At 36.5% G+C, this 20044-nt stretch overlaps 1 protein-coding gene across 2 annotated transcripts; it reads left to right on the top strand.

Moving 5' to 3' along the window:
• Positions 1-7373: 7373 nt before the first annotated feature.
• On the top strand, positions 7374-18734 carry LOC129903091 (THO complex subunit 2-like). 2 transcript variants are annotated; one of them, XM_055978577.1, is made up of 4 exons: positions 7374-7453; positions 11609-11684; positions 11799-11992; positions 18419-18734. In XM_055978577.1, exons 1-4 carry the CDS (start codon positions 7389-7391, stop codon positions 18501-18503), a joined length of 420 nt encoding a protein of 139 aa, XP_055834552.1. In that variant the 5' UTR covers positions 7374-7388; the 3' UTR covers positions 18504-18734. The 2 variants fall into 2 exon arrangements, with proteins under 2 accessions (XP_055834552.1, XP_055834553.1); XM_055978578.1 differs by lacking the exon at positions 7374-7453 and adding an exon at positions 9130-10901.
• The last annotated feature ends 1310 nt before the right edge of the window (positions 18735-20044 follow it).

Raw genomic sequence — 20044 nt, forward strand, 5'->3', positions numbered from 1 at the left:
CAAAGATGCTTGGTCGGCATATTCATTGGAGGAGAAGCCCCCACTCGTAATGACGTCAGGAGATGGGCATCTCAGACTTGGAAGGGGGTCCCAAACCTTCAAGTTTTCGACATGAATGGATTCCAATTCCTCTTTGAATTTCCATCAAGAAGGGCAGCGGAACATATCCTCATGGGAGAATGGGAGAGAAAAGGACAAGCTCTGAATCTCGAGTGGTGGAGTCCAACTTCCAATGCAATACCGAAGTCCACCAAGTACGACTGGTTTTGGGTTAGGGTTTTGGGTCTGCCCCTACATCTTTGGGATGAGAAGACAATGAGGAAATTGGAGCAGAGTATGGCGGTTGGCTGGAAAATGAGGAGACAGAGCTCAAAAATCACCTGAGGTGGGCAAGAATTAGAGTGAAAGGGCCCAGGGAAAAAATTCCAGTTTCCATTGAAGTCTCAGATGAAAATCTGACCTCCTCACTACCAATCTGGTGTGAAGAACCGGCATCTTACCAAAAAAGGGAGCCGGAGAAGGAAGAGGTAGGGTCTAGCTGTGAAATAAAGTCTTTTCAGACGTTTGCATTGAAAAGGTAAGGAAAAAGTAGGGAAAGGTGTCTCATCTTTTGATACTTACATGGAAGAAGTACTTATGGGGAAAGATAAACATGTGGAGGATATGGGGCTAGCCCAAAATTTGAATAGTGCAGTGGGGACCTGTGGAGTACAGCTGTCAATAGATGGAAGGGTTTCAAGAGACAAAGGTCTTAGTGGGCTTTTAAGTAGTGGACTCTCAACCAAAAAGGCCAATCCCTCCTACATTACGGCTGATGCTGATTTAATTCACTTAAGCCCAAACCAAAACAAAAGGCTTTTTTGTGAGTCTTTCACATAACTTATCACACCTCAAAGAAAAGAAGAAGTTCATGAGAATTTTGTTCTTTTTGAAAGCGAGACGGAGCTAAGTGATAAAAGAGCCGAAAGTGAAGACACAATGGTTAAGGAACCGAGGAAAAGGAGCAATACACCATACAAAAATATGGGGGCCAAGAGCACGATAAGTAGACCAGTTTGGTCCATGATGATGATGCTACAGAGACTGATTTTTCAGATTCTCTTCTGGTCATGTATGCAGACCCAGAGCCTTTACAAGTTTACAATGGTGATGAAGAAGAAAATTATGCAGATAATGCTAATGCATGGGTACAGGACAACATGTTCAAACTTGGCCAACAATTTGGAGTGGACTTCAAAGGCTGTAAGAAGGAAGCCTTTTTATTATTGTCAAAATTGACTGAAATTGAGGAGATAAATCCTCAAAATCATCTGTCAACAACTTTCTTAGATGTCGATGCAACATCAACTTGTTTTCTTTTTGATTTAGATTTAGAACTCAACTCAGTGATTTTTTTTCTAACTTCTATTGCCCTTTTTCTTCACATACATTGCTTGAAAATTTTGATTAACCTCACCACCACCTTCTTCTGGAGATTGATTTGCAGAAATTCTCAAACTAAAAGTAGGACCGGCATTCATTTCACCACCGTCTGCTGAATCAACAATTCAAATTCGTGGGCTTTTTCTAAAAGATTTTTGACCTTCCATTACAATCGTGCACCTAAAACCTATGAGTTTCATTTGAAACAAACAAAAAGATAAAGGAATAAAGAAAGAATGATGAGTTAGAAAAATGAAGAAAAAGCCCTAAGAAAAAGAGAGGGATAATGACGCTAGAAAAAATGAAGAAAAAGCCCTAAAAGAAAGAGAAATAATGACGCGCCCTTTTTCTTTTCCCCAAATAAAAAAATAATATATTATCTTATTTAATTAAAATATTATTAAAATAAAAATATATTTAAAAATAATAAATATTTTTTAAAACACGTTCAATTCAACTAAGTAATTTACCTTTACTTTATCCTATATATTTAAAATTAGCCCATAATTAATAAAAAAGAAGGATGACAAATTTGTCGTACAGAGGCATTCATTTTCCTTGAAGCTCCGAAACCCTAAAAAAAGCTTGATATCTGTAGTGACCCATGGAAAATTCCCCAATTTAGGATTTGGTGTTTCTCTATCTTAATTCTTAAGAAGCAAGTGAAGAAACCCTAGCTCGCAGGGTTTGTCATTTCCCGACAACAAAAATGTCTCTTTCACCTTTGGAGTATTTGTACTTTACAGAGGACTCCATCAAAGAGTTGAAAAATGGAAACACTAGCTTCAAGTTCTCTCAACCACTTCCCACTCTTCGCTTTCTCTATGAGCTCTGCTGGGTTATGGTATTCATTCATTTATTTATTTATGTTTCGTTTTAGATACTTAGGATTATTTGCAAGTTCCATGCTTATATTTATATAATTGAGTAAAATCCATTCATTTTGTTGAAATATTACTTCCTTATTTCCTATGTCTGATTATGTAGAAAAACAATTATTAGATAATTCACTAGTAACTTTTTGAACTAATAGTTGGCTATCTGCAAAAAAAGGGACAACTTTGATAATTTAAAAAATCCATTATTACATAACTGATAGAAAAGCTTATTCCATTTATTTAAAAATTTGGTTAGTTGCTAAAAAAAAGGTGATTTTCTGACAAGTTTGATTATTTGGAAAGTCAATAAATAGCTAATTGATAAATTATTGATCGTTTTGGATGAGATTAGTTGGTTATTTGCTGCAAAACACTACTTTCTGTTTGTAAATTTATTGAATTTAAAACAACATACAGATTAGATCATATAAAAGAATTCAAACAAAACACCCTGAAAGGATATTTTCGTTAGCGTTGATTTTCATTGGTTTGTTGCTTTAAGGTCTGTGAATTGATTGTTTTGGGTTGTTTTTAAGGTTCGAGGTGAATTGCCCTTTCAGAAATGTAAAATGGCATTAGAGTGTGTGGAGTTTGTGGATTATGCATCCCAGGAGGAGCTAGGGTCGAGTTTGGCTGATATTGTTACCCAATTGGCTCATCATGTGAGTTTTCGTATTCCCATTTCTTCTTATTGTCAACTATTAATCCTGAAATTATTGTCCATATTTGTTTACTTTTTGACTCTTAATATGTGAAAATAGACATAAATAGAAGGATACAGGGGTATCTTTGTTTGTTTTCATTCACTTGATGCTTTAGATATCAAACAAACACCACTTGATTTTGGCTTAAAAACCTCCAACCTGAAACATCAAATTTCTTTGTTGGAGTTCTGTGAATACTATTTCTTAGCATTAGCTTAGTTTAATGAATTGATGAGTATATTTAGTCGAGTATCGACTTGTAAAAGCTCAATTCAGAAGGCCAAACTTGACTATATGTTGTTAGCACTAGCATTAGTGGCACTAGGTATAGCTGGAAAATAGGAGTGATTTCTCAGGGTTTCTTTGGTTATTATCAGTACAGATGTGTGAGTTACAATAGGATGCAGGGGACATATACTGTCCGGATTTTTCTTATCTAAAACCAATTATTCCAGAATTATTTGCTGTTAACATGTATTATTTTCCAAGGGAATCAATTATTCCAAAATCAATCCAGATCCCAGAGAAAAATACCAACCTAAGCGAGACTTTTGTTGATATCGCTTATATAGTTCTTTTGGTTTCACATATTAAATAAGACACCATGTTGGGAGAAGAATACTCTCTCACAAAGATGCTTGGTCGGCATATTCATTGGAGGAGAAGCCCCCACTCGTAATGACGTCAGGAGATGGGCATCTCAGACTTGGAAGGGGGTCCCAAACCTTCAAGTTTTCGACATGAATGGATTCCAATTCCTCTTTGAATTTCCATCAAGAAGGGCAGCGGAACATATCCTCATGGGAGAATGGGAGAGAAAAGGACAAGCTCTGAATCTCGAGTGGTGGAGTCCAACTTCCAATGCAATACCGAAGTCCACCAAGTACGACTGGTTCTGGGTTAGGGTTTTGGGTATGCCCCTACATCTTTGGGATGAGAAGACAATGAGGAAATTGGAGCAGAGTATGGCGGTTGGCTGGAAAATGAGGAGATAGAGCTCAAAAATCACCTGAGGTGGGCAAGAATTAGAGTGAAAGGGCCCAGGGAAAAAATTCCAGTTTCCATTGAAGTCTCAGATGAAAATCTGACCTCCTCACTACCAATCTGGTGTGAAGAACCGGCATCTTACCGAAAAAGGGAGCCGGAGAAGGAGGAGGTAGGGTCTAGCTGTGAAATAAAGTCTTTTCAGACGTTTGCATTGAAAAGGTAAGGAAAAAGTAGGGAAAGGTGTCTCATCTTTTGATACTTACATGGAAGAAGTACTTATGGGGAAAGATAAACATGTGGAGGATATGGGGCTAGCCCAAAATTTGAATAGTGCAGTGGGGACCTGTGGAGTACAGCTGTCAATAGATGGAAGGGTTTCAAGAGACAAAGGTCTTAGTGGGCTTTTAAGTAGTGGACTCTCAACCAAAAAGGCCAATCCCTCCTACATTACGGCTGATGCTGATTTAATTCACTTAAGCCCAAACCAAAACAAAAGGCTTTTTTGTGAGTCTTTCACATAACTTATCACACCTCAAAGAAAAGAAGAAGTTCATGAGAATTTTGTTCTTTTTGAAAGCGAGATGGAGCTAAGTGATAAAAGAGCCGAAAGTGAAGACACAATGGTTAAGGAACCGAGGAAAAGGAGCAATACACCATACAAAAATATGGGGGCCAAGAGCACGATAAGTAGACCAGTTTGGTCCATGATGATGATGCTACAGAGACTGATTTTTCAGATTCTCTTCTGGTCATGTATGCAGACCCAGAGCCTTTACAAGTTTACAATGGTGATGAAGAAGAAAATTATGCAGATAATGCTAATGCATGGGTACAGGACAACATGTTCAAACTTGGCCAACAATTTGGAGTGGACTTCAAAGGCTGTAAGAAGGAAGCCTTTTTATTATTGTCAAAATTGACTGAAATTGAGGAGATAAATCCTCAAAATCATCTGTCAACAACTTTCTTAGATGTCGATGCAACATCAACTTGTTTTCATTTTGATTTAGATTTAGAACTCAACTCAGTGATTTTTTTTCTAACTTCTATTGCCCTTTTTCTTCACATACATTGCTTGAAAATTTTGATTAACCTCACCACCACCTTCTTCTGGAGATTGATTTGCAGAAATTCTCAAACTAAAAGTAGGACCGGCATTCATTTCACCACCGTCTGCTGAATCAACAATTCAAATTCGTGGGTTTTTTCTAAAAGATTTTTGACCTTCCATTACAATCGTGCACCTAAAACCTATGAGTTTCGTTTGAAACAAACAAAAAGATAAAGGAATAAAGAAAGAATGATGAGTTAGAAAAATGAAGAAAAAGCCCTAAGAAAAAGAGAGGGATAATGACGCTAGAAAAAATGAAGAAAAAGCCCTAAAAGAAAGAGAAATAATGACGCGCCCTTTTTCTTTTCCCCAAATAAAAAAATAATATATTATCTTATTTAATTAAAATATTATTAAAATAAAAATATATTTAAAAATAATAAATATTTTTTAAAACACGTTCAATTCAACTAAGTAATTTACCTTTACTTTATCCTATATATTTAAAATTAGCCCATAATTAATAAAAAAGAAGGATGACAAATTTGTCGTACAGAGGCATTCATTTTCCTTGAAGCTCCGAAACCCTAAAAAAAGCTTGATATCTGTAGTGACCCATGGAAAATTCCCCAATTTAGGATTTGGTGTTTCTCTATCTTAATTCTTAAGAAGCAAGTGAAGAAACCCTAGCTCGCAGGGTTTGTCATTTCCCGACAACAAAAATGTCTCTTTCACCTTTGGAGTATTTGTACTTTACAGAGGACTCCATCAAAGAGTTGAAAAATGGAAACACTAGCTTCAAGTTCTCTCAACCACTTCCCACTCTTCGCTTTCTCTATGAGCTCTGCTGGGTTATGGTATTCATTCATTTATTTATTTATGTTTCATTTTAGATACTTAGGATTATTTGCAAGTTCCATGCTTATATTTATATAATTGAGTAAAATCCATTCATTTTGTTGAAATATTACTTCCTTATTTCCTATGTCTGATTATGTAGAAAAACAATTATTAGATAATTCACTAGTAACTTTTTGAACTAATAGTTGGCTATCTGCAAAAAAAGGGACAACTTTGATAATTTAAAAAATCCATTATTACATAACTAATAGAAAAGCTTATTCCATTTATTTAAAAATTTGGTTAGTTGCTAAAAAAAAGGTGATTTTCTGACAAGTTTGATTATTTGGAAAGTCAATAAATAGCTAATTGATAAATTATTGATCGTTTTGGATGAGATTAGTTGGTTATTTGCTGCAAAACACTACTTTCTGTTTGTAAATTTATTGAATTTAAAACAACATACTGATTAGATCATATAAAAGAATTCAAACAAAACACCCTGAAAGGATATTTTCGTTAGCGTTGATTTTCATTGGTTTGTTGCTTTAAGGTCTGTGAATTGATTGTTTTGGGTTGTTTTTAAGGTTCGAGGTGAATTGCCCTTTCAGAAATGTAAAATGGCATTAGAGTGTGTGGAGTTTGTGGATTATGCATCCCAGGAGGAGCTAGGGTCGAGTTTGGCTGATATTGTTACCCAATTGGCTCATCATGTGAGTTTTCGTATTCCCATTTCTTCTTATTGTCAACTATTAATCCTGAAATTATTGTCCATATTTGTTTACTTTTTGACTCTTAATATGTGAAAATAGACATAAATAGAAGGATACAGGGGTATCTTTGTTTGTTTTCATTCACTTGATGCTTTAGATATCAAACAAACACCACTTGATTTTGGCTTAAAAACCTCCAACCTGAAACATCAAATTTCTTTGTTGGAGTTCTGTGAATACTATTTCTTAGCATTAGCTTAGTTTAATGAATTGATGAGTATATTTAGTCGAGTATCGACTTGTAAAAGCTCAATTCAGAAGGCCAAACTTGACTATATGTTGTTAGCACTAGCATTAGTGGCACTAGGTATAGCTGGAAAATAGGAGTGATTTCTCAGGGTTTCTTTGGTTATTATCAGTACAGATGTGTGAGTTACAATAGGATGCAGGGGACATATACTGTCCGGATTTTTCTTATCTAAAACCAATTATTCCAGAATTATTTGCTGTTAACATGTATTATTTTTCAAGGGAATCAATTATTCCAAAATCAATCCAGATCCCAGAGAAAAATACCAACCTAAGCGAGACTTTTGTTGATATCGCTTATATAGTTCTTTTGGTTTCACATATTAAATAAGAGAAAAATTTAATGGATATTCCTTTTCTAAATGAAGAGCTTGATTCAGCAAAAATTAGCAAGAAGCTAGCTCTTGTTCCTTGCCTATGCACTTGCTAATTTATGCAATGGCATTGTGAATATTCTTTTAGGACATTTATCATACTGATACACATGAAATATTTTTTGCTTTGTAGCTGTCATTACCGGGAGAAAATCGTCAACGTGTTAACAAACTGGTTAGCCTGATCTCCTTTATTCTTTTGTGTGCCTTACTCGTGTCTCTTTGTTTGGATAGTCTAGCATTTGAAGCTATTATTTCAAACATTTTTATTGAACTTGTGAAAAAATCTCTAAGCTATTGATGAGTCTTAGGATGGAGAAAATGAAGAGAAGTACATCAGTTTTTGTGTGCTACCTTGCTATGGACCCATTCTTTAATTCTGGAAAAAAATAAAGAGAAGTACATCAGTTTTTGTGTGCTGCTTTGCTATGGACGTATTTTTTAATTCTGGAGAAGTTGAGTTCTGCACTTGTTGGCTTGGGAGAAGTATGGTGCTAGATAGGATTTGGATCTTAATGGTGGATGGAGTAATAAAGAGAATTACATCTCCGAGCTATCAAAGTGGGTCAAGTTTTAGGATGGAGAAAATAGATAAAAGTGCATTAATTTTCATATGCTACCCTGTTAAGGACCCATTCTTTAATTCTAGATAAGTTGTGTTCTGCACTTGTTGGCTTGGGAGAAACATGTGCTAGATAGGATTTGGATCTTAACGGTGGATGTGATTGTTTGTCTTTTATGATTCAATGAAAACTATGTTGCAACTGCTACTCTTAGTTTGCACTTGGTCAATGACATGATTAACATCTATTATTTCTTGATTCCAATCCTTTAGCTCATTGCGACGATCAAACGTTCCTTTGTTGTTTCAATCTACAATAACCAGTAACAAGACTACTATGAACTACTATACAATATATTCGAGCCATGTTGACATTTCGACAAACATAAGACAAGCATCAAGCTTGCAATACTTCATATTTGTAAGAGGCAGTGTAGTGGGAAGGGGGAAGTTGTCTCGGAGCATGTTGAAGATGGGTTTGCCGGAGAAGGCTTTAGGTCAAGAACAAATGTTTCTCCATTGGCCTTGAAGGGCTAATTGGTCAAAACATAGTTTTTATTGTATGCTATTTGCTGATGTTTCGGAAACAACTTCTCTACCTCCATGAGGTAGTGGTAAAGCCTACGTACACTACCTTCCCCAGACCCTACTAGGTGGGATCTCACTGGGTATGTTGTTGTTGGTATGCTATTTGCTGATGATATTGATATAATTGACGAAGTGTCAACGAAAAGCTTGAACTATGGAGAGAAGCACCTTAGAGAGTAATGGTTTTAGGATTAAAAAAATCAAGTTTATATAATTGAAGTTAAAAAATGCTCCCAGGCACGACTTTTGAGGTTAGCCTATTCTAAGCTAAGATTGAGTAGCCACTGATCGGGGGGCCTTTTTCCAGCAACTATGGCTAGATTCGTATCACCAGGGTATAACAACATTTATTACAATGCAGGATTTAAATCATACAAATCACCAGATGCAAAAGAACATATTCCTGGTACGAGTGGACAGAGAGTAGCAGAAACTTAATGAGAAGAGAAAGATTAGCATTAAAGTCTTGCGGTGGTTGGTCTCAATATTTATTGAGGCATCCAAGGTACAAGGAAAAGTTATTAGGAGACGGAATCTGAAGGACCATTTTGCAGAGTTCTATTGCTCTCTTAAATACAATGAAAATGGCATATATATCAGTTTTATTGCTATTCAAGGATAGAATAAATCTGTAATTATTACACCGAAATCTTCATACAAAGGGGGATGGTGTAATATTGTCCACAAAATATTTAAGTTCATCTATCAGCCTACAATGGAGCTAAACACTCAAGTAAACATTGAAATGCAATCAAGCACATCCTATAAGGAGGCAGTTCATAGCAGCAGGTGGATGACAAACTCCATGAAGAAAGCAAAGGTCCATGCAAATGATGCTCGCATAGAGGTTGCATATGTAGCACTGTTGGTGGAGACAAATCTTCTCAATAGATGCATCGTCAGCAGATTTCAAGGTACACCACAGGAGACCCCATCTTTGAATGATGTAAGAAGAGGGGCTTGCAACACGTGGAGATCAGCCATATGAGTAAGCTTCTTTGCTATGAACGACAATCAATTCCTATTTGAACTCCCATCAAGAGTAGCAGCAGAACATGTCATGTTGGGGAAATGGGTTTGGAAGAAGATGAGCTTAGTCTTTGAAGGGTGGAAGCTAACCTCGGCTGCTGGCCAGAGAAAGTAAAGAGAGATTTGGTATGGATAAGAGTTATGGGACCCTTTGAACTTATGATTCCAGAAAATCTTCAGAAAAATCGGAGACCAATGCAGCGGGTTCATCGAGACAGAGGAAGAAACAAACCTCAAGAACCACCTTCACTGGGCTCGAATCAAGGTGAAGGGTGATGGGGAAAAGGTACCGAGGGAAGTAGAGGTCTCCAGTTCATCTATTAGCCATGGAAGGCTTGAGTAATATGATTCTGACAACAAAGGTGAAGGGTTGGGTAAGGGGCTTCCAAGTGGACAATAGTGCACTAAATGACTTGGAGATCACTCATCTACAATATGTAGATGGTACTCTTATTTTTTGTGAAGCAGTGAGAACAAATGTTGATTCTAAGAGTAATATTCATCACCTTCGAAGCAGTTTTTGGATTACGCATCAACTAGGGAAAGAGCTTCATTTATCCCATTAATGAAGTGGCTGGGGTGGATAGATTGGCAGAAGTTTTGGGTGGTAGAGTAGGGGAGCTACCAACTATATACCTAGGTATGCCTTTGGGTTCAAAGAGCAAATCAAAGGGGATTTGGAATGGAGTGATAGAAAAGTGTGAGAAGAAGTTGACAAACGGGAAGAGCCAATACTTGTCTAGGGGAGGTAGACTAACTATGGTTAACAATGTGCTTGATGCATTACCTGCTTACATGATGTCTGTGTTCCCAGCACCAGACAATGTCATAAAGAGGATACATGCTTTGAGAAGAAACTTCTTATGGCAGGGAAATGAAGATAAAAAGAAATTCTTTTTAGTCAAGTGGGAAGAGGTCATAAAAAACAAGAAAGAGGGGGAATGGGGATCAGGAACATGAAAAGGCAAAACAAAAGCCTTATGGTAAAATGGTTGTGGAAGTTTATGACAGGAGAGAATATGCTATGGAAAGCGGTGGCAGGGCAAAATATGAGATGGAGAATAGGTGGATGACAAAGATGGTGACTACACCATATGGATGTGGTATCTGGAGATCAGTAAGAAATCTCTAGCCTCTGCTTCTATCTAGTATTAGATTCCAGGTGGGTAATCGCATGAAGGAAGAGGAAGTTCCAACTATGTTCAAGTGCTACTTATGTGAGGAACAGGTAGAGACAATCAACCATCTCTTTTTGCATTGCAAATGGGCTTATCAATATGGAGAATGTTTAGCATTCTTAGAAAGATCACTTGGGTGAAACCAAGAAACATAGCACAACTTCTAAATTGCTGGATCAATGTGGGCAATACGACATTAAAGGAAGAGAGATGGAAGATTGTCCAGCTTGCATATGGTGGACAGTGTGGAAAGAAAGGAATCAAAGGTATTTTGAGAGAAGAAGAACAATTTACAGATTTTTAAGATGAATTCTTTAGCTCTTTATTATTTTTGGTGTAAACAAGAAGTATTAGTACAGGTAGAAGACCTTTTTGACGTCTTAGACTATTTGTGATAAAAAGCACAGATGGAGTCTATTAGGTTGTAATATGTTTTGAAACGGGGACTACATTGATGTAGTATGAATTATGATAGTTGAACAAAATAGCTAATCAAAGGTACTATTATTCGTTGGACCAAATAAAAGTATTTTTAAGGAGTGTAAGAGCATCTCGTGTGTGTTTTTCATGGCTTCTTTTGTTTACAACATACTGCTTCTATAAGGATAGTATGAATGTTTTCATCGAAAAGATCGTTTAATAATAATAAAAAAGGATGTTGCCCTGAGATTGGTGTCAATGGGCATTAGGTAGGTAACAAAAGGCAGAGACTTGTAAGCTTAATAAAAATGTATACAGGGAAAGAAATATGCTACTTATTTGTCTTCTCTTTCTGGGAAAATAAGTAAGATCTTTACATCCTCTTTTTATTGATATAAGAAGTTGCTTATTCTAAGCAAAAGCATCTACTGATTAATTTGAGTTGCTTAAGGCCCAAAGCATAATTGGGCTTTCTAGTCACCTCTTGGTAGGTAATCTGGACTATTAGATTTAATTCAACTTATTGCTACTGGTGACCTGGTTTTTGTTTCAGTTATGCACATTTACTTCCCAAGGAGGGGGATGCTTTTGACCATTACAATGCATTTTCAGCTAAGAGACTTGATGAGGTTCCAACTTTTTCTAGTGTGAATACTTCTGTTCAATGCGGGTATTTTAGCTTGAAGTTCGGCATGCTAATTTGGTTAGGAGGTTATTTTAGCTTTCCTCTTGGATTCATGTAGGCTAACAAAATAGGTAGAATAAATCTTGCTGCTACTGGAAAGGATCTCATGGATGAAGAGAAACAAGGAGATGTGACAGTGGATCTGTATGCTGCATTGGACATGGAAACAGAGGCAGTTGCTGAGCGTTCCTCGGAGCTAGAAAATAGTCAACCCCTGGGCTTGCTTATGGGATTTCTTGAAGTGGATGACTGGTAAGTTTGATTTCGAAGTTCCATGTTTATAACCTTACCTTTGCATTTGCTGGTGTGTGTGTTCTGTTCATCTGTTCATCTTTACTTTGCTCCGAGTGATTTTATGTATGTAATTGTTCGACTATCTTTTCTCTTGGTTTTATATTTTGACTATAGCTTTTGGGTCTCTCCTTTTCTTCTAGAAAGTAAATATCAGTTCTTTTGTCTAGTGAGAGAGCAGCTTACTTTTGTCTTTGTGCCAGACATTAGGCGTATAATATCCATTCTTTTATCTGCCTGTTCTGAGGGTATATCGGAAGGAATTCCAAACCTCTCTACCCTATGAAGTTAGGGGTAAAGGTTTGCGTACATTCCTACCCTCCTCAAACTCCACTTGTGGGATTACACTGGTTGTTTCAACTTTTAAATCTATCTCAGTTCTAATTTAGTGGATTATTTGCGGTGTGGTCTAGCTAGCAGCCTACAACTCTTAAGAGTTTTTTTACATACTTGTGAGGTTTTAATCAGTGTTTTCCTAATTAATCTTTGTATAATTGCAAAGTATTTTACTCGTGATTTGTTTCATAAGCTCATTTTTTTTTCCTTTCATGATGGGTTATGCAAATTTAGTAACCATCCTTTGGAGTATTCTCTGTTGGAAGAATTCATTTTAGAGTAGGGTTACTTTGATCGGAAGAGGGTCAAAAATGCCCTTGAGCTATGTGAAATTGAACAAAAATGTACTCAATAATTTGGTCTAAAAATGCCCTTGTCGTCAATATTTTGGTCCAAAATGCTCCTTTTGTTACTTAAAAGGGTAAAAAATTGCCCATTCCCAAATAAATATATTATTTCATTTCTTTTTAAACATATTCTTTTCCTAATAATAAATTTTTCATTAGCAAATGCTTATTCTATTTTAATTGGAAAACGATTAAGATACAAAGATATTTTCTATTTTATTAGAATTCTTTTTATCATTATCGAAATGAAACTATGATGGGGTTACTATGATCTTGTGTGTGTATATATATATATATATGAAGGATAATTATTGTTATACCCCCAAAAAGAAACTATTTACCATTGGATACTCCATTATTTTCATACCCCTTGTTTTTAACTATTTCGCGCATTTGATACCATGAGAGTATATAAGATACTCTGATGGTATCAAACAGTTTCGTTGAAGCACTGTCTCTTCCTTCTTGATAAATTTCTTGATATCATCAAAGTATAATATACTCTGATGGTATCAAATAGGAACAAGGGAAGGGATTGAAAGGGAGAAAGTGGAGTAAGAAGGTAAATAGTTTGGGCCATTAGTCTATGAAGGTAAATATTGAGTTGGGTCCAATTTGGGTAAATATTTCACAATTGGTCTATTTTGTGTAGTTTTCCGTGTATAAGTATATATATATATACCTATATTTTCGGTTAAAATGGTGCATGTAGATATTCTATTTTAATTGATAAAATAAGATTAAGAAGAAATATTGTGATTTTGAAAGGAAAACAAACAAGAATAGATATTCGACATTGAAATAAAAGCTTTTTTTTCTTCCAGGCACAACATCCAAGAAATGGCTTAGGCCCACCCAAACCTCTCCCTTCCGGTGGTCCTTCTGATCACCGTGAACCTCTCTCCCTCACCCTTTCCTTTTTGTAAACCTTTCTTTACTATAGAGGATTGTATTTACTTTGCTACAGGCTTCAAGTCTTTCGACATCAAAAGAATCAATGGAATGGTTGGCGAATGGTATGACTGGACGGAAAGGAGCTGAAACACCATCACAAGAACTTCGTTCAATTAGAATATTTATTTTTTAAAAAAATAGACTGGCCTGGCGCTGCCCGTAGCTCACGTAGTTGTGGATTGGGCTGGCTGTTTTTTGTCCTGCCAAAATAATGGGCCAGACTGCCTGACCTGTAAAGTTACAAAGCCTGTATGGGCTCGGATGGGCTGGGCCGACCTGTATTGACTGCTTACCAATAACACACAAGAGACAGAACACAATTTGCAGATACAACATATCCTTAATGCTGATGTAGTCAATATTCAACTTCTAATTTCTCAAGAAGTTATCGAGACAAAAGCATCAAATTGGGTTAATTCAAATATCTTAGAACTGAACAATACTTATGGGGTGGCTTTCGAAGGATTTGAAAAGGTAACCACAGCAATGTTAATGAAGATTGATGAGAGAAAATAATTGTTAGATAATAAAGGGCCTGGGAAGGCAGTGTCTACTCCAATGAGTAGAGGAATTGGAAAAAATGAGTTGAAAAACCTAAAATCCAGCTTTAATGAAGTGGAAGGTAGCAAAAGTAGGGGGAGGAACTTGAGTTTAACTTTTAAATGAAAGTTAATCTGTTGACATCGAATGTAAGGGGGTTAACCAGCCAAAAAAGGAGAACAATGGTGAATAGTTTAATGCAAAAATGGAAAGCTGATATTTACTGCCTTCAAGAAACAAAGATAAGCAAGGAAGTTGAAGCAATGGACAAGCAGTTATTATCATGTAGGTGGATTAAATGTGGCTACCTAGAGGTTGAGGATAGTTGTGTGTGTGTGTGTGGAGGGGGGGGGGGATTTTGGTGTGGAACTGTAGAATTTGGAGTGGGACTCAAGTTAAAATAGGCCACCACCATTAACTATGAGTTTGTATCAACTCATAACTTCTTTACCTGGTACCTCACTGGAGTGTATGCTCCACATACTAGAAATGAGAAGCTACTATTTTGGGAGGAGTTGGCTGCAGTCAGAACCTTATGTGATGGTCCTTGGCTCACATATGTAGACATTAACACCAACAGAACCATGGAAGAAAGAAGAGGATGTGACATAATCACTTTTGTTATGTCTGGCTTCTCAAGGTGGATACAAGAGATGGAATTACATGACCCTCATTTTAATGGCGGAATCTTTTCTTGGTTTAGAGGCATTAATCATCACACCGCAGCTAGAATAGATAGATTCTTATTTTCTACAGAATGGGAAGAAAAGGTCAAAACTATCAAACAAAAGTTGCTACCTAGGGTGCTCTCTGATCATTGCCCTATCATGTTAAAATGTGGAAATTGGGAACAAAAAAGATCAAACTTCAAGTTTGAGATCTGGTGGCTCAAAGTGGAGGGTTTCACTGATTTGATCCAAGCTTGGTGGACTGAATTTTTGGTTGAAGGATGCCCAGATTATAAGCTTAATGTCAAACTAAGAATTCTCAAGCAGAAGCTAAAGGAATGGAGCAAATCAAATTTTGGGAAGCTAGTAAATAAAAAGAATAGTCTACTTGAAGAATTGGCTGAAATTGATGAGTTTCAGGAAACAAGGGACTTGACTGTGGATGAAATGATGGTAAGAGCCACCATAGTAGTGGAACTGGAAGAGCTGGCAAAAAATGAAGAATCCAAGCGATTTTTTCAAAGAATGACAACATCACAATGAAGGAACAACACCATTGACAGGCTAATAGACAGAGGGGTGGTTGTAGAAGATCCTTTAGAAATCAGAAACACTATGGTTGGTTTCTATAGGAAACTCTATAGTGAACCTGAGGACTGGAGACCTTGTTTTGACTTTTTGGATTGCCCAACTATTTCTCAAGAGGAGCAGATCTGGATTCAAAGACCTTTCGCTGAGACCGAGGTCTTAAATTGCTTAAAACAGTGTGATGGAGGCAAAGCCCCAGGTCCAGATGGCTACACAATGAGCTTTTTCAAATCCTGTTAGGAAATATTAAAGGAAGACCTGATGCTGACAATTCATAACTTTCATCAAAATGAAGTTTTTGAATAGTCCTTCAATGCCACTTTCATTGCATTGATTCCTAAAAAAGCTGGAGCAGAAAAATTAAAAGATTTTATACCTAACAGTTTGATATGAGGAGTGTACAAGATTATTTCCAAACTAATCATGGAGAGGTTGAAGATTGTAATAGGAAGTTGGTTGATGTACATCAAATGGCCTTTCTGAAAGGTAGGCAAATTATGGATGCTACACTTATTGCTAATGAATTGGAGGACTCTAGAGTTGAGGAAAAAAATGCTGGAATTTTATGTAAGTTGGATATAGAAAAGGCATATGATCATGTCAATTGGCCTTTTATGCTGAAGATTTTGAAGGTCATGGAATTTGGAAGGAAGTGGCTTAATTGGATAAGGTTCTACATATCCACTGTTATGCTCTCAATAATTATAAATGGAAACTGAGGGTTTCTTCCAATCACAACAGGGGTTGAGGCAGGGAGACCCTCTCTCACCATTCTAGTTCATTCTAGCCATGGAAGGACTCAACCACATGTTCAGAAAAGCAAATGGCGATGGATGGTTAAAATGTTTTAAAGCTAAGGTGAAGGGCAACATGGATAAGGAGTTGGGGGTTATCCATCTACTCTATGCATATGACTCTTTGATCTTCTGTGAGTCTGAGGTGACACAAATTAGACACATCAGAGCAATTCTCACTATCTTTGAAGGTATATCTGGGCTCCATGTTAATTGGCAAAAGAGTTTCCTTTACCCAATTATTATGTAAGTAACATGGAGTTGCTAGCTTGCAATCTGGGATGCCAAATAGCAACACTACCTACTAAGTATCTGGGCATGCCTTTGGGAGAAAAAAATGAGGACATATAAGTGTGGAATGAAGTACTGGAGAGATGTGACAGGAAACTAGCAAGGGGGAAAAGTCAATACCTCTCTTTGGGAGGAAGGTTGATACTGGTCAAATTAGTCTTAGATGCACTCACATCCTATATGATGAGTTTATTTCCTATCCCAAAGAGCATTAAGAGGAAGATCAACCAACTTAGAAGATCTTTTCTTTGGAGTGGGAACAGAGAGAATGGAGGTATAAGCTAGTCAAGTGGGACGTACTAACTCTCCTCAGGATGCATGGGGGGCTGGGTATAAAAAACTAAGTCTTCAGAACTCGTCTTATTCAGTAATGTTTGTGGAGATTTTGCACTGAAGAGTTGCCATTATGGAAGAGTGTCATCATTGAGAAATATGGCATGCAAAGCCATTGGTCCATTGAGGAGGTTCTGGGATCATTTGGGTGTAGTGCATGGAAAACCATCAGAAGACTATGTCTACATTTCAAAGGTAACATCTCACTAGAGGTGGGAAGTGGCAGAAAAATTGACATCTGGTACGATTTATGGATTGGAGAAGAATGCCTAAACACACGGTTTATGCGCAACCAACAGAGCAAGGACACAATCTTCCAGCTATGGAGCCCTCAAGGTTGGAATCTCTTATTCAGAAGAGCCCTCAATGATTGGGAGATTGAGAGAGTCATTAACCTATTTCAGGTTCTAAATGCCCTCCTAGGTACCTCTATCGAACCTGATAAGCCTATATGGAGATTACAAAGTAAAGGAATGTTCACAGTAAAGTCATGCTAATCTGGCCATGGAAATTAATTTGGAAAATAAAAATACCTCTAAAGGTCTCATGTTTTGTTTGGTTGGTGTGTAGAAGGGCATGCTTAACACATGAATGCTTCAGAAGAAAGTAAGATAGATCTGCTCAAGGTGCTTTATGTGTGACTAAGATGCTGAATTCCATGGGCATCTGTTCCTTGATTCCTTCATTGCGAGGTTGGTACTAACCTATGGAACATTTTTTTTATCCTTGGTGTGTGTTGGGTAATTCCACAGACCACTAAGGATTTACTAGACAGATGGAAGGAGATAGGAAGAAGAGACTCTGCTGAAGACTGGTGGGAGTTAAACCCAGCTTGCATTTGGTGGACTCTGTGGAAAGAAAGGAACGCTAGATGTTTCAAGGATAAAAGAAACAACATTCATAAGATTAGAATGAATTGTCTTAGTCTTTTGTATTTGTGGTGTAAACATGATATGATGGGGGATACAGAACTTTTTGTTGATTTCATAGGCAATTTGTAATCTCCCATTGGGTAGTTTTGATAAGCTCTGATGTGATTGTAAGTGACCTGTGCTCATCATTTTTTTAATGATGATCCTTTTGTGAATACACAATTACTCTTATCTAAAAAAACAAGAATAGCGTTTGTTAAAAGTTTTATATTTATTAAAAATAAAATGTTTTTAAAAAGAAAAGATATAATATATTTATTGGAAAAAGAACATTTTGACCCATTAAGTAACAATAGGGACATTTTTGGACAAAACTATTAGTGGCGAGGCATTTTAGGACTAAACTAATGATGGCAGGGGTATTGTTAGACCAAACTATTAATTGAGAGCATTTTTGTTTAATTTTGCATGCTTCAATTTCCCTAGATATCCCTTTTTTAATTGTTCAGCAGGTAAAATATTTCTGTAATCCTATGTAGGTAAAATCATTTGAGTTCCATGTTTGTTGACTCCTTCTGTGGTATTTTGGTCTTTCGCTCTTCTGTCTTCTTTTTTATAATTTATACATATGGATACTTTTACAGATAACATTTATTACTGCCAGGTATCATGCTCATGTGTTGTTTGACCGTCTCTCCCATCTTAATCCAGCAGAGCATGTACAAATATGTGATGGATTATTCAGGTAAATCAAAATCTCATTAATCGTTTGATGTCTGCTCGTTCTCCCCTCTTCAATTCCCAATCGCTTTGGGAACGTCACGGGGGAGGAAGATAGAAAGGTAACCTATGACACCGGGGAATTACGCTTTTTTTGTCGTTATCAATCATCTATCACACTTTTGCATTGTTCTTCGGAACTACTTATGCATCAGGTGTGGTAATTGGTCTTAATACATTCTTGGTTCATTATCCATTCACTAAGATTTAACTGTTGTGATTTTTTGAGCAAGGGTGGACTCTTAATTGATACTATCATTTCTCTTTGTTTGGAGTATAGTAAATTATTTGTGTATTAGTTATGATCAGTCAGATTTAACTAATATTTGTTTCTTTCCAATAATTATGTTACCTATGGTTTGCTTTCCCATTTTAGACCTTGTTGCTATGAGATTAATCCTCCGCAAAAATGTCAAATATGGGATCATGAGTTTTTGTTTCTTCTTCAAATGCTATACGAGAAAAGGAGATCAATGTTGCAACATTGGATAGTAGTCAAACTCCACTATTTAAAACCCAATAGCTTGAGGGAATAATCAAAGTTGAGCTTTCTCCTCCTTGTTACATTTTTACTTGGTAGTGTTATTGTGCAAAATGGCTCAGAATCATCTCTTCTATCAGATGTTTTGGTGAAACAAGATAGTAATCTAAGGCTAGTTGAATTGAAGAAAGCGGTTTCAGAAAATACAATAGTGGTTTTTTTCCTAAGGGGATATGGTATACTCCATTACCAAAGTTGTTTGAGTGTTCTGAATGTTGATGGTTTGAGGAACAAATTTTATTGGAAGCTCATAGTTCTCAATATTCTATTTATGTGAGATCTACTAAGATGTACCTGAATTTGAGGAAATTCTATTAATGGAATGACATGAAAAAGGATATTGCGGAATTTATGGATAAGTGTTTGAATTTCCAACAAGTGAATATTGACCATAAAAAATTGGGAGGTTTAGCTCAAGATATTAGAATTCCTCCATAGAAGTGGAAAGACTTGAATATGGACTTTATTAATATTTATCTCACACTCGCCATCAACATGATTCGATTTGAATTGTTGTAATCGATTGACTAAGTCAGTGTATTTTCTTCCAATTAAGACTTCTTATTCAATGGAGAATTATGCTATACCTTACATTCAAAAGTTCGTTAAGCTGCATGGTGTTCCATTGTGTATCATATCTGACAGAAGTACTCAGTTTAGTTCTTATTTTTGGAGATTGTTTCAGAAGGATTTTGGTACTCAAATTAAGCTTAGTACAACTTTTTCAGCCTCAGACCGATGGTCAAGTTGATCAAACTATTAAGAATTTGAAAGATATGTTGAGAGCTTTTGTGATTGATTTGAAGGGTAATTAAGATTCCATTTGCCTTTCATTGAGTTTGCCTATAACAATAGTTCACTCCAGTATTCAAATGGCTCTATTTGAGGCTCTCTATGGTAGGAGGTGTAAATCTCCAGTTGCTTGGTCATGAGGCTATGGAAAAAGTTTGACTCATTAGAAAGAGGTTG

Source organism: Solanum dulcamara, chromosome 9 (assembly GCF_947179165.1).
Source record: "Solanum dulcamara chromosome 9, daSolDulc1.2, whole genome shotgun sequence".
NCBI lineage: Eukaryota > Viridiplantae > Streptophyta > Magnoliopsida > Solanales > Solanaceae > Solanum > Solanum dulcamara.